The sequence below is a fragment of the Centrocercus urophasianus genome, unplaced genomic scaffold (genome assembly GCF_019232065.1).
Source record: "Centrocercus urophasianus isolate 14NV4802_14NV808 unplaced genomic scaffold, USGS_Curo_1.0 seq_12, whole genome shotgun sequence".
Classification (NCBI taxonomy): domain Eukaryota; kingdom Metazoa; phylum Chordata; class Aves; order Galliformes; family Phasianidae; genus Centrocercus; species Centrocercus urophasianus.
Genome location: NW_024884364.1, coordinates 2,330,046 through 2,345,812, shown reverse-complemented (window position 1 = coordinate 2,345,812; position 15,767 = coordinate 2,330,046). Strand labels below are relative to the sequence as shown.

The 15,767-nt window shown below is 40.5% G+C and overlaps 1 protein-coding gene across 2 annotated transcripts in view; it reads right to left on the bottom strand.

The window, feature by feature from the left end:
• Window positions 1-6,746: 6,746 nt before the first annotated feature.
• Window positions 6,747-15,767, bottom strand: part of LOC122155723 (rap1 GTPase-activating protein 1-like) — a 54,534-nt gene continuing 45,513 nt past the window's right edge. The window contains exons 17-20 of one of the 2 annotated variants that reach the window (XM_042809834.1): window positions 15,053-15,199; window positions 13,753-13,856; window positions 11,208-11,324; window positions 6,747-7,491 (exon numbers count right to left, since the gene is read on the bottom strand). In XM_042809834.1, the coding sequence (XP_042665768.1) occupies window positions 7,482-7,491; window positions 11,208-11,324; window positions 13,753-13,856; window positions 15,053-15,199 (378 nt within the window). In that variant the 3' untranslated portion in view covers window positions 6,747-7,481. Of the gene's footprint in view, window positions 7,492-10,981; window positions 11,325-13,752; window positions 13,857-15,052; window positions 15,200-15,767 lie in introns of those variants that run through there. The other variant, XM_042809833.1, reaches the window with a different exon arrangement.

Genomic DNA, 15,767 nt, shown 5'->3' with positions numbered 1-15,767 from the left:
GACTACGCTTTGCTTCCTCAAGAATGGCCTTGTTGCTGACTGTTCAACAGTGATCTAGGATGTGACTATGAGGGACTTGGCGTTATACAGTCTGCAGGGGGGAAGATATGCAAACAATAAGATTAAAATCAAAACACTTAATTTGCCACTCCCTCCTCTGACTACAGTCCTTACAATTTGCACATTAAAATTGTTTGAAAACTTGGCCTTATGTTGGCTGAATTGGAATAGCGTATTTGACTTGATTTGTGTGAGGCTTGATTTTTCAATGTTTTCTCACTGCCTCTGATGCATCAGTGAAGGAAGCAGAAGGCCTAGAAGCAGCTGGAATCTCTTTTTGTCTCTTAATGTTAAGGTAAAACATATGCTCAGTCATTGAAGAGCGAGTCCTGGAACAAGGCAGCAGAAAAAGACCAATATCCATGTTCTTATAGCTCTAAGTGTTTGTTTCCCCATCCACAATTTTTCCTTCTTACATCTCTTATGAATCTTCAGGAAATACCATGAAATTGGAGAACTCCTTTTTCCTTTTAACCAGTTCACCCTGGATCCAGTCTGAAATTTAAGGAAATGGGGAATATAAAAGGCTACATTCACTGAGGAGTCAGAATGACAGAGAAGTTACCGTGCACATGAATGCCATAGGCTTTTATAAGTCCTTTCAAGCCATGTTGGACAGGTTTTTGACCATCATACCCCTGAAATTTCCTGCTCTTTATCAGTGTTACAAAACTAATTCTGAGGTGCTGGTAAAAATAGAGTGGCTGAGACCTTGTTTTAGGCCAGACCCACATCAGTTGACTTGATTCTCAGTGCTGTCTCAGAAATGGGTAAAATGCACTTCTGTGGAGGTAATGAGCTCTGGTGAGAAGTTGGGGAAAATGCAATAAATGTCTTGAATTAATTTGATGGTGGAAGCCAGGTTCTCATGAAGCTTTATCTTATGAAAGAGCTTGACTTAAGAAACAGCTTATGTGGCAAAACTGCTGGTTTGGGAAATGGATCTCATGAAATGGATCTTACAGACTGTTGTGTACTTCTCTGAAATTATCTTCAAGGCTGCCAGATGCACTTGAAATCAGTAGAGATGAAATGATCAAAGACTGAGGTACTAAAATACCATTTACACGCTGCTGAGAAGATTAACAAAATCCAAACTCAAGTTTTTCCCTGTATCACTTGTTGCCTGCGATAACCACTAGTAAGTGATTACATGCTTTGCAGTTATTTCAGTAAGGATGCATATTGCTGCAACTCTGCAAACATACTTTGAGCAAAATTTGCCTGTTTGGGAGCAGAGGTCTGAGGAAGTTCTGCCTCTTGTCTACAGAGACCTAATCATGAGTCCATGGCTCTTGGCAGACACTGTCTGATGAGTACCCCAATAAATGCTGGTTAGCAGCTATATTTTTAGTCTAAGCATTCATATCTGGCACAGCAGGCATTTAAGTAGTCTCAGCACTAACTTTGGCTTCTTTACCTGGCTTGCCTTTCTGATCTGCTCTCTATAAATGTTATTCTATGGGGACATCAGTGGCCTAATACCACTGTGAAGAGCTCAGCTGTTCATCTGATTGCTCTGAGTGCCATGAGGTGGCAGGGCAGCTAACAACTAAGCATCACTTGAACATTACAATGAGAACTTAAACCATTGTGTCTTGCAGCATGCACAGGGGTTTGCATTAAGCACTAATAAGTACTATCAACTATTTGTGAATAGCTGGAAGAGTTTTCTTCTCTTAAAGATGATGCCTCTTCTATCTAGCTATATACCGAGTTCCTCAGAGCTTCACACCTTTATCACTTTCAAGATAGCATGATGTTTAGCTGTCAAAATAGAAAGGGTACCAGAAAATGTGACAGAGTATGAGCCTAAAGAGAGACTTTGAAAGATGCAGGCAAAAAGCGGACTTTGAATTCTAGGGAACAAGCCCAGATCTGCATTCTTCTTTGCTCTACTACAAACCTCACCAGGAAATTCAGTTGCATTTTGACATCTAAGGCAAACCTGTGAAACTGCCATGAAGGAGTAGGTACCACTAAGGCTAGGCTAAAAGCCAGTAAACAAAGATAGAGACAGGCACAAAGTCAGAAAATAAGCAAAAGAAGGTGGCTCACTAAAATAATGAAACCACAGAAAGCAGAGAATATGTGCAGAGAAAGCTGGGCAAAAGAAAACAGCAAAGCAAGAACAGAATAAAACCAAATGTAGATCATCGCACATAGAGGTGTCTCAACAAGAAAAGTCCTTCTCCAACTTTCCCATAAGTTTCCCTTGGTCCTTTTTTCAGTTTGTGTATCAGCCTACTGCTCTACACAAAAACTAGTTTTAAAAATAAAGCAGGTTCTACTAGGTGACAGCATCATGCAGTCAAGCTAGAAAATGCTATTACTGAATACATCTGTGCAATTTGAATGCCAAAAGCAGCAGACAAGATCAGCTGTGATCATTTGATCATGAAATTTAAGGAAGCTTTGTAACTCAGGTAATGAGAGATTCCTGCTGTAGCATGCTAAAGCAAGATATTGTTCAAAGGAACAATTATATTATTTTTGAACTTTACATGATCATATCAATATTTGTTATGGGACAGATGAGATGCAACTGTGTTTCAGCAGTTTTTTAAAGCTGGAGTAGCCCCTTTCCCAGCTTCATGATGTAATTCAAAATGGTGAGAAATTAGAAGTCAAAACTTGTAAATCACTGCCATTTGTTGTGAAACTGCTGCTTTAAGCAATGTGAATCTGCAGTAATCAGGGTTCTGTTCCATTTTTGTATGTATCGCAGTACTTAGATCTTGAATTTTTATCTATTATGCAGGTAACAACTAATAGATTAATTAATTTAAAAAAATCTAGAACAATTGTATGTATATTAACAAACCTAGAAATGTCTTACTCAAAGTGTTAAGGTGTATAACTTAATTTATAATCTGACTTTGAGGCTAAGAAACTTACTCCTGCCTTAGGTGGTAGGCACTAGCTAATGAGACACTGGTGCTTTAAAGACTACTCAGATAGCAGCAGTTCTGGCAATAACTGTTGTCTGTGTCTTCATCTAGTTTTGGCAACATAATCATAGTCTCCTGCCTTTCTTTTTCTTTTCTTTAACTCATATCCCATGATCCAAATGGCAAATTGAACTACAGAAGAAAGTGCATATGGGTCAAATTCATGAATTCCATCATCACTGAGTAAGATCAAAGCTTACAGTGGGCATCCAAACTGTCTTAAATTTCTTCAGGAAGAAAGAAAAAAGAAAAAAGAAGAGTTTAGTCTGATTTTTATACAGTACATTAATTGTGGCTGAATAATTATTGGACAACTTACTAAAGGGAAACACTAAAACACTTGGATTCCTCTCCATGCTCCAAGATGTTTTCTTTGTTTTTAGTTCTGCTTAACTCAGTTCATTCTTTGGTTAGGGATAACTAAAGTTTCTCCATATTGCATTGATGAATGCAAATTATCTGCATTCATTTAAATGTAAATTTGTCTAGGAACATTTGCTTGTTTTGCCGTACTTAGTCTATTGGCAGTCGGTCTCCTATCAAGACTGGTAGCACACAGATAGGAAACTTCAGTATTTGCAAAAATGAGAATAAATTTATCACCCTCATTTTGCTTCCTAAAATTTCTAGTGCAAAGAATTGCTCTTAATCCCATCTTTTCTTCTACCTCAAAAACTGACAGAATTTCTAGAGAATAGAATTTCAAGAACTTTAATTTCACTTTGTCCTACAAAAGTGCAGGCTCAACTTCGCTATCTCCTGTGCCTCACGCAGACGTGTAATCTTTTATTACCTTCTTCCCCTTCACATATTATCATAGACACATTGTAAATGTTGCAAACGATGACATCACCACAACTTCTTACAGCTGTCAGCAAATGCACTCAAGACTACACGTCTACAGCCTCTTGGTTGGGCGAGTTGATTTCACATAGACTGAAAAATGTCACAGTGTTCATCCACTTTAACTGTGCTTCTTGGCGTAAGTCAGAAGTCCATACATAAACCTACATGTTTGCTTGTGTACCTTTACACAGCATATTGAAAAAATAAAATCTCTGCATGGAAGAACAAAGAGTAGATATGACACGGCAAAAAATTACCACTCCTGGACCTTGTACTATCAACTTGGCTTAATGATCCAGCAAGGTTTTCTGGCAAAAATTGCAGGAGTGAAAATGTTGCACGAGTGAGCAGAAGGGAGAAGGAGAGAGAACCTCAGCCAACGTAATAAAAAGTTTAGAGGGGATCACTGGGATCAATTCCACTGTGCTTTATGTAAGGCACACAGATAGCAGAGGTAACTTGATTTGCAGAATGATTACACTAGGATTTTTTATGGCCTTTGGCTGGATAGGCATATCAATAGTACAAACAGCACTGCATCATTTCTGTGATATGAAGCTTCAGGATGTTTGCACAGAGACCTCTGGAAGACAGAGAGCAAGAGAACCACAGTTACTCACAAGGCCAAAAGGAAGGTGAATGCTTTTACTTGATGATAGCCAATTTTCATTTACACTTATTTTCTGCTTCTGTTGGTATTTCATGCAACAAGTAGACATGAGCGACACACCTTCCACAGGGAACCAACTCATGCACCTGCTTGGTCTACATGTGGTGTCACAGAGGCAAAAGGAGCAAATAAAGTTCACGTATTTGTGAGGGAGCGTGTGGCCAGGTTAGATCCATGTGGCAAATTAGAACCCGCTCCCCCATTAGTACCTGGTATAGTTATCCAGTGACAGATATCAGGCCAAAGGGTACGGTACCAAAGGCCAGGATACGCCCCAGTGCAAGTGGAGGTGTTGACTCAAGACAAAAACACAGCTTGTATCCTACCACAGAGGGCAGACCTACCCTTCCTCATACCTGTTCAACATCTGTACTAATCCCCTTGAGTTTGTTAAGTTCACAGGACCACTGGTGGGAGCAACAGCACTCCAGCATGCCTCAGTGTCCATGAGGAAACATCACGACACCCAGTGGTGGCCTGTTGACCTTTCAGGAACAGGTGAGCACAGACCTGATGCACTACTGGTCCTTGAAGATATGCCTCCTGAAGGAACATCAAGTGTTGGCCCTACAGAACCACGAAAAGACTGTCAACAATCACCTTCAATGTCTTGATACCCAGCACTGCAACAGGTAATTTATGTGTATCGTGATGTACGTCGTACTTTGGATTGCCAAAACAGCAGGAGCTTACCCCCAACTTGCTCAGTCATTGGTTCAAGCTGCGAAGGGGTGGAGTGCAGTGGAATTGCCAGGTCACTGCCTGAACAAATGGTTGAGCACCAGGTGAGAAGGTGTGCTTACCCCTGGAACTCAGGTACAAGCAATGCATCTGAATGACTGGAAGGAGTGGAGACTGGATCCACCCCTCCTCACCCTCATTTAAGGATTAGCAGCTGAGGGAGCAGTATCTCTCTGGATATCTCTTGTGCTCCTCTCCAGCCATCACAGGTCATTGGAAGGGGTGAGCTAATTTTGTTTTGCTATTGTTCCACCGTGCCTGAATCCTATTAGAAGGCACTGTCATTGCCTTTTTTTTGCCATACAAAAGGGAAGGGACTACTTATCTGCTATCAGCCTGTCATATTTGATCTTACATGAATTTCCAGTCAGTACACAGGAACACTGAAAGCACTTTTTCATGTCACTGAATTTACAAAATGTTACTGCTATGTTTCTGGATAGTTTTAACACTAGGAATCAGGAAAGCATGTGCACAGAATCACAGAAACACCAAAACTGGAAGAGACCTACAAGATCATCCAGTCCAACCATCCACCTATCACCAATAGTTCTCACTAAACCATGTCCCTCAACACAAAATCCAAACGTTCCTTGAACACCTCCAGGGTCGATGACTCCACCACATCCCTGGGCAGCCCATTCCAGTGCCTGACCACTCTTTCAGAGAAGGAGTATTTTCTAACAAACATCCAGCTTAAATCTCCCCTGGCACAGCTTGAAGCCATTTGCTCTAGTCCTATCACCAGTTACACGAGAGTAGAGGCCGACCCCCAGCTCCCTACAACCTCCCTTCAAGTAGTTATAGAGAGCAAAATTAACTAGTTATAGAGAGCACATTTTAAGTAGTGTTATTAAATGGTTAATTAAGAAAGTTTAAGGAAGGAGAGAGGAGGTAGAAACTACTTGCCAAAATGTTCATTATTTTTTTCATGTCTCATTAAGTAGATGTTAGGATTAAGCATCAAGCTCTTGCACGGACAAGTCCTGCTTGGAGACAGGAACGTATTCAAGTCAAGATGCCCATCTTCTATACTCTGTATGTGTACAGTGGCCTGTAGACAAGAGGGCTTCAGTGGCTCCTGTAGATCCATTCCACTAGATTTTTAGCTTCTGTATGGCTGTTATGAAGGGAACATTCAAAGCATTATATATGACAAATTGGATCTATTGATCACAGCTCACTCAAATATTTTGCATTTTAAGGTAGCTTGGAGCATGTTTCATATCTGCCAGAGCAAGACCTTTAATGTCAGCTTCTCCTAGCTTAGAGTTTGGGAACCACTACTTGTCACTTCCTAGTAGAGAGTAGCTCATGAATCTCACGTGCTTATATGCTGTGAAATGTACCATGTGTGTAACACTTACGGTGAAATACTCACCATAGAGAGAAAGTGCTGAAATATGTTGAGTAACTCAAAAAGCTGAAAGAGGCAATAAAGATAAGACAACTTCAATATATTAAATATATTTATTCATTCAGAAATACTGCAAAACACGGCCGGTCTCGACCTACAAGCAGTATTGAAACCTAAAGCCCCAGGCATATTACATGCCAGCATGCAATAGGGAGAACAGTAAAGGCAAGGCCAATACAGGCCAAAGATATTTCCTCATGAGGCTACAAAATATATTTTGGAGGAAATGAAGGCTAACATACTTCTCCCTTGGCAGAGCCAATCAATAAAATGAGCTGGGACCTAAATTTCCACTAAGTATCACCTTCTTAGCACCCTTCCTCAGCAGATTTCTTCATTCTCTTTCTTTGGATTGCATTTCCCAAACTAGGTCATCCATCTCTAGTGCTTACTAGAGACAGAGGTGGAAATGTGTTCTGCTTTTGACTTAATTCTCTTTCTGAATAAGTCTAAGGGAAGAGGAGGTGCTCAAGGTAGCCTCCTTTCCCCCAGCATTTGTAGAGTCTGATTCAGTGACTGCTGATTGGACAGTGGGAAGAGCCTAGAGTCAAAATGCTCCAAAATAATTTCTTCCTTCCTAATTTCGTCCTTCTTCCTCTCCATGATTGCTGCTCCAGGGACTGCCAGTGGAGCATTATGTGGTGTCACTTGGTCTTTCCACAGTCCTTGAGGTCCTCTAAGTTCATGCTCCTCTTAGCCAGTACTCTCATTTCACCCAAAAAGTCTTGCCAGTATCTTCAGTGAGGTAAACAATTAGTAGCATCCGGTCCACTCCTGATTGGCTTGATGTCCCCACTCAGATGTGTCTGAGAAGGGAAAACACATGCACACAAAACCTGTGTACTTTTCCTAGGATTTGGACATACACAGTACAGTGCTTGATTTTCAGATGAAACTTGGAAAGAGTCCCGATCCTGGGGAGTTTGCTACCTTGTTACTTAGGCTGGGTTCATTCTTTCACCATGTCCTTGGGAGAAAGTATTATTCAGAAGGCTACCTGGACAACAAAGCAGAAAAAACTAAGGATAACTGTCCCTGTATGTTGGAGAATAGACAGGAGTAGTCCAAGTGAACAACGCAGCTTCAAATATTACAGTTTGACTACTGCAGAAGAGTGTTTTAGAAATCAGTAACTGAAAGTAACTATTGGTTTGTCTCTACTGTACAAGAATTTATCTGTTATCTGTATGTTTCCATTATATTTAAGTTGATTTTGTAGGACATAGATGAAGAGTCCTGATCACTGCAGTCTAGACTCTGCAATGCTTGGCAACAGCAACAACATGCTGTACTTTTTGCCATAGATAATGCTATTCCCTAAAAAGAATCAGAAATGTGTTTATGACATAATACCAGGGACGACATTATTAATGTGGTCTGCCTAAAATATTTTAGACCCAGATGGAATTCATTTTGTATTAGAAATATGCCTATAAAGTGATGATGATTTATGGTTCCATAACGAGTAAACAGTAAGCAGATAATTTTCTAGAACCGTAGGGATCTCCAAGACAGATTGCTAGAATCACAGCCCTAACCCATTCCTACAATGTTGTGCTAACACTGTCTTGGTGAAAACTGTTTGCTTTACGTGGTGAAATTACATATCCTTAATTTCCTACTACAGGCATGTTGCTGAAGGTATAACTGCATGTGGGCTGGTCCCTAGCTCTGAAAAACTGGCTTATCACAAACAGTGCAAAACTCCATGCTGCATCATACCTCATATACAAACTGTGCATGCGATTTCTCATGTCGACAAACAATATTCATGCAAATGTTCTTAATGAAGACCTGTGCAATGTTTGCTCTCTGAAAACAGGTGATATTGATTTGAAACAACTAGCTCACCTCCTCAACTCATGAACAGAGAATGGGAGTTGGGAAGTGGGGGGAGCCCAGGAGCCCACAATCAAATGCAGAAGTGAGGAACCAGTGGGTTTTTCTTATTTGTTTGTTTTCCCAGGATATATACATACCTACAGAACAGACCAGCTATAAGGTATTTTCATACCAGGAAAAATTCTTGCTGGTTATACAAGTTTACTTCAGCTGCCCAATCAGTCCCTCACACGTGTTTAGCCAGGAACTTGAAGTTTGCTAACAAGCTCCCAGAAAGGATGAAGAGGAGGAGGTGGAATCATATGGTAATGTTGGAAGAAGGATGCTGCTGACCAATAAGCAGTTGCATGTCCTGTATTCTCTCTAGCAGTGTCTCTGCTAGCAGTGTCTCTGCTAGCATCTTAAATGTTCTGTATCTTCTAGTTATGCTTTCATTCTCCTCCCTTGAAAAATTTATGACACCTACCTAGCCCAAAAATGACTATGATAGAAACATACTCACCAGAACTCTGCACCTTCACCGTGACAAAATTCTAGACAGCCCTACACCACATAATTGGGTAGATAACTTCTGCAGATAGTCATCAGCCTGTAATTCTTGGGTGAATTGGGGCTAGTTAGAATGAAGGCCCCCCCTTGTCTGACTTGGCACCTAGAGCAACAACCACAGGGGCCTGGTTCTAGGGTATACTTCCTGACTTTTTTTAAAGGAGCTCCAATACTGAAAAAGGGATACATCCTACTACAATGTACTCACTGTCCCTTTCTGCCACAGATTTTGTACAAGTTCTCAGGAGTGTGCTAAGCTGTTCCAGAAAGTTAGCTACAGCCTTTGATTTAGAATCACAGAATCATAGAATGACCTGGATTGTAAAGGACCACAATGATCATCTAGTTTCAACCCCCCCTGCTATTTGCAGGGTCACCAAAAACCAGACCAGACTGCCCAGAGCCACATCCAGCCTGGATTTCACAGAACCCAGAGCATCCTCTGGTGTCTTAGAAATGCAAATGTGTGGTTTCATAGAATCATAGAACAGTTTGGCTTGGAAGGGATCTTAAAGACCATCTAGTTCTGACTGCCTTGCTCTAGATGGGTTTGTCACCCACTAAATCTGGTTGCCCAAATCCCCCTTCCAATCTGGCTTTGGACAGTTCCAGAGATGGAGCAGCCACAGTTCCTCTGGGCAACATGTTCCAGTGCCGCCTCACTCTCTAGAATTTCTTCTAATCTAAATCTATCTTCTTTTAGTTTAAAACCGTTACCTCTTGCTGTAACGCTGCACTCCCTGATAAAGACTCCATCCTCATCTTTCCTGTAGGTTCCCCTTAAGTAATGGAGGGAAATCTGCAAAGTACTGAGGTATCCTAGATAGGATTCCATCTTAGCATAATACAGCTTATCCACAGCATTTCTGCATTGCTAGGGAAGTGTAATTTTCATAGAATCTTAGAATTGTAGAATCACAAGGTTGGAAAGGACCTACAAAATCATCTAGTCCAACCATCCTCCCATTACCATTGCTACCACAAGCACTAACCCGTATCTTGCAGCTCCTCATCCAGATGCCTCTTGAACACTGCCAGGGACAGCGACTCCACCACCTCCCTGGGCAGCCATTGCAGTGCCTGACCACTCTCTGAGAGAAAAAGTTCTTCCTCATGTCCAACCTAAACCTCCTCTGGTACAACTTGTAGCCATTTCCCCAGGTCCTGTTTGTTGCCTGGGAGAAGAGGCCAAACCTCTCCTCATCACAGCCTCCCTTCAGGAAGTTGTACAGTGCAATGAGGTCTCCCCTGAGCCTCCTCTTCTCCAGACTGAACAATCCCAGCTCCCTCAGCTGCTCCTCATGAGACTTGTGCTCCAGACCCCTCACCAGTTTCGTTACCCTTCTCTGGGCACACTCCAGGGCCTCAATGTCTTTCTTGTAGTGAGGGGCCCAAAACAAAACACAGTAATCAAGTACAGAAGATGATTACTTCCCTGCTCCTGCTGGCCACACTATTTCTAATGCAGGCTAGGATGGCACTGGCCCTCATGGCCACTGGGCACAGTGTTTCTGTAGTACTCTTCAGAAATGTGAAGAACTATGTTGTAGGCTATTCCATGCAATATTTTGCAGAAGAACACTGGGTGCAGAATGGAGTGCTTTCGCAACAAAACATAGATGAAATACAAGAGAACATAACACCTGATATCACACCTTGTGGGGACTGAAGACAGGCTAGTTCAAGTCAGTTAGGAGCAGCAGTATGAACTCTGCTTAAAAAGGCAGAATTTGAATAAACCCAGCTTCCCAGCATACCCTAGTCCAAGTTTCTCCATAAAGCTCCATAATCACTTCAGAGCAAACTACAAAGGAAACATATATATGGGTATTTGTAACTGGACAGCTAATGCTGTGTATATACTATTAGACAGAAGTTAACATGATGCTCAAGATACAGCCAAAATCACCTTTAAGCAGCCCAGTCTTTATTTTTAAGAAAGCTGAGTTCCTTGTGTACATGCTCCAAATTTCTGTGTCAGGGCTAGACATTAAATTTTTAAGATGTTGCAATGCCTTATGTGAACAATCTTGCTGTAGCATTCAAGAGAGCAAGGCATGCACTATTCTTTCTTAAACCAACACCAAACACAATGAGCATCTTTCAAATATTAAAATCATTTTCAACTCACTTGCTCTTCCTGCTGGGGAACTCTGGGGAGCTGGGACTGGATGAACCATCAGATTTCAGGTCAAGCAAAGTTTCTGGACAGTCTACCATCTTCTGTACCCTCTCTGCAATGTCTCTGCTTGGAAAAAAGAGAAATCAGCTATATCCCAGGGCCAGAGTTCACCATTTTCAGAGTTCACCATTCACACTATTCTAGGTGTTCCTTCCAGGCCACATTACAAAGCTGGATCTCTCACATACACAGGAGGGAAAGCAAATGTATTTGTACTGAAAAGGACATATGCCTTACAAGCTGTTAAGGGCAGTGTATTAGAAATGGTCACGTTTTTGCTCATTTTAAGTTTATGTAATTTATGTAAAAGACTAAATTAATTTCAGTATTTTACTTTAAATTCTTCAGCTTTTTCTTTCACTGCCCACTCCCTCCTCACCCCCGCCTCCCCTCAACACACACAGACATTTCATGAGTCTTGAGAAGATTTAGGTCTCATTAGAGAGCTTTTATACTAATTGCATAAGGGATTTTCTGATTAACTGAAGTTAGCTAATGTCTCTATTTCAGGATAGTTCCAGTATTTTCTTTTTTCTGGTACCTATCAAGACACTTCTGAAGAAAGCTGTCTATGTGAGTAACTTAAAATTGAGGAATGTTACTTCAACAGGAATGGAAAACTCATTTCCCACCTCACGTTTTTGTTACATTTTTTGGTGTTTTCAGCAATGGAGTTTACAGTTCCTCATGTACTCTCTTGGTCAGCTATCTTACATGTACTCTTCACCTCACTGTTCATCATGTCTTCTTTTGTGCTAACAACTGCTTGTGACACTGAAAATGATTCCAATAAAACAATCTTGAAAATTGAACAATCCTGAAACTTCTATGACACATGAACAAGCAGGATGGACTGGCTTAGCTCAGTCATCCAAGACTGCATTTCATTAAGCTACAACTTCAGGATGAAGTCACACGACTTGTTGAGTTCACTGCTGCCAGAGAAAGAGCCTGCAAGTAAGTTTAACAAATCAATGGGAGAGACATAACGCAACAGTGACCTTTCTTTATTTTGTTGCAGGCTATGTCCCAGGGCCAGAGAAAGAGCCTGCATTCCAGCCTCTTTTGCTGAGTATAGCTTCTAGCAGTTCTGGCACTCAGACTTTTCCATGAGTTAGTTCAAAGTAGAACCTGGCAGACACTTATCCCAGTTGATTAATGGGCTAAATCAATTCCATGAAGGGCTCAATAAGTATTCAAGTTATCACAAGGAATTAGATGGGACTTGGTAGCTAAAAGAGATAGTGGAGGAGGGAATGCATGATGCCTGCTTTTCAGTAGCCATGAACTATTAGATCAGACCAATTGCAAGTGAAACTGCACGTCAGGAACCACCTAAAAAGTCTTCCAGAAAAATCCAAAAATAAACTCACAAAATAAGGCGTAGCATTCCTTACATTTAAGTTTAAAAATAAGCAAAAGAAAAGCTAAGTAAGCCCAAAGGTTTTCCAATTGCCATCTAGCAAAGAAAAGAAAAAGGAATTTAAGTTTATTCCTTGTTGTAGGAAACTTTTACAAATCTTCGAAGGGGATAGGGAATGATATGGTACATAAAGTAACAGATTGAGACACACAGTTGAAGAATGTTCTAAAGTGCTGAGGAGCTGTGACTACTCCGTTGGCTTAGACTGTTACAGAGAAGATGTCTCAAAAGATTTTTATTTTCCTCAAAGAAAGTTCTACACTATTTCTATTAAAATAATATCATAGGTATCTCATTAAGTTCCAAGATAATAAATTGAAAGAAAGAAAAATGTAATAATTCTTCCTGTTGTAAAATCACTGGTTTCCATATTACAGATGGCTTTTGCCACTTACAATCTTTAAGCTATTTCCAGAATTTCTTGCAATTGGGAAAACTGAGTATCAGTTGCAGGGCACTCGTATAGCTTTTGAGAACCTGTGCGCTCCTTGAAAGTGCTTTGTAACTACAACTGAGACAATCTTTATGATTTGATGATATATAATCAAATGAATCAGATGAAATATCATCTCTGTTGACCAGTAAAAAAAAACCAAATGGTAGAATGGTTATGATTTTATCAAATACACCAAACTGCTCTTGGACCCTAAGAATTTACTCTACCAAATAGTGTGATTGTATTTTTGTATCTCTTGTAGTTCCCATGGAAATTGGAGTCATTTCTTTTTAGAGTGATCTCTGTAATATATTTTGTCTATTTTAACTTCTCAACACAAGAACAAAACCAAACAAGAACAGATTTTTCCCCCAGATCAAAGCCTTGTACCCTCTTACTTAAGCACTGATTCTCCCTGTTTCCAAATATCTTTTTTTAATTCTTGCTTTCTGTTATTCATCCATCTCTATATCAGATGATAATCAGGACTTAGTTCCCATTCCAACCACTTCCAAGTCAGTTCTCATTCCTGACTATTCCCTTTCTGCGCATATCCATGCCCTTCTGTATTCCTTTTTTCACCCTCTCCTGTTTTCTCACCCTCTCTGCTTATCTTATCTTCCCACAGCTTATACCTCTTCTCCTCCTGTATGTTCTCAATGCCAATGGCACTACTCCGTCGCCCATGGAAACGGCTGGTTCGAGTACGTGATGGGCTCCTACCAGGCAAGGCAAAAGACTAGAAAAAAGGAAAGCGTTACAGGAAGGAAGAAGGGAAATGAGACAGGAAAACTGTGGTGAACCAGAAAGGGAGCCTGCAACACTAATCCAGAGTCTCTCTTTCACTTTGCTATGCTATGTAGTAGCACAATCCTGTTCCAAAAATGCAAGGAACAATACTTTCTGTCCATGAAAGTTTCTGAAGCAAACATTCAAACAAGTGGTAAGGGAGGGACAGAGATATACAAGATACAGAGCAAGATATACAGCTACAATACAGAGAAAGAAAAATCAGGAAAGGAGGCAAAAATCATTAAAAGGCAGTGAAAACTAGAAGTTAAAGGGGAGAAGGAAGAAGCAAGCCCAAGTTAATACCATTCTGTGACTTTGCAGTGGTAACAAAGAATGCGTATAATTGAGTAAATGGTAACCTTGAAATTCCCACCTTGAAAATTTCTTAGCTAACTCAAAGTTGTTTTTTCTTCAGTTTGCTTCTACTGACATGACTAATGCAGAGACCACAATAAGCTGCACATGCTTTGGCTAACATGACAACATTTCCAATATTAGAAACCGGGGATACTTTTCTGGAAACACATCTGTCATAGATTTATAATGCATCCCTATCAAATAAGACAGACTTTGATAGTGTATAGAAATATTCACTCTTTCTCTCATCCCAAACACTATTAACTCTTCTGTTTGTTCCAAATCTGAAAGTTCTATCTACAGCGAAGGAGTATTTTGAGTAAACATTGCCCATCTGTTTGTTTTAGAGAAAAAAATAAGTGACTGGTGAAATTGAAAAAATAATGGAAAAATTAGTGTCCTAATGTTTTCAGATCTAGTCATACAGTAGTACAGTACCATTTTGGCGAAAGCACAGTGCAAGCATTTTTTTTTAAAGTTATGACAACCCACAGGATCTAATATAGGACAACAGAGATAACTGTTTGATGCAGAATCATGTTTTGTTTTCTTCTTCCAGTCTCCATCAATCTTAGCTCTAGTTTACAGATGAACTGGCGCTAGAGATAGGCACAGACAAAAAAGACTGCAACACATGTTTTCACCACTTGTGAAATGGAAAGATACAACAGAAAGAGATTAACAGAAGGGCAGCAGGACAAACTACTAGTGAAAGAGAAACAATATGTACAGGTGGGTCACAAAGGTATGCCAGATTTCTTTTTACAGTCCACCCTAATACCTTACCGCAGCAATGGCCTTAGGGCCCTCGGCAACACTCTGGCTCAGAGCAAGGCCAGCTGTCGTCGGGCGGCTGGGCATGGTGGCTGGCTGCTGTTTTCTCATAGATATCCCCATGGTATCCAGGCTCTGGCTGCGGCCTCTGATCACCCGCTAAACAAAAGGGAGGCAGGGAAACAGACAAGCACAGATACTCATACAGACATGCACACAGTAGGGCACTATGAAAGTCACCACAGCAAGGCTAGAAAGCTGGGACAGACCAACACCAGAAAGACAGAAATCCTAACTCCTCAAAGGCAGCATCTTACGTATAACCCTTTTGTTGTTGTTCTGGCTGATTTATCGAATTCACTGCTAGTAAAGAACTCTTCCTCAAATATACTCTCTGCTTTTATTTCATTTTTTATATTGCAGTAGAGATTCCCTCACAGTATCCCAGCTTCCTGAGTAAGACAGCATCATCTAATGCAGTCTTGCCCAGTATAAGCTACAAAACACAAAACTGAAGACTGTAAGATCATGCATGAAGGAGAGAACAGCTATTTGAAAATATGCAGCATTTGAAAAAACCATTTTCTGATATTTCTCAGTCTTTTCCAACCCTTTGCAAAGGTTGTTTGTATACAATGATCTGTAAATCAGAGTACCTGCTATAAGTCAGAAAAGGACATTTTTGGAATAATTACTTTGAGATGTAGGTGGTTATGAAACTCCTGGT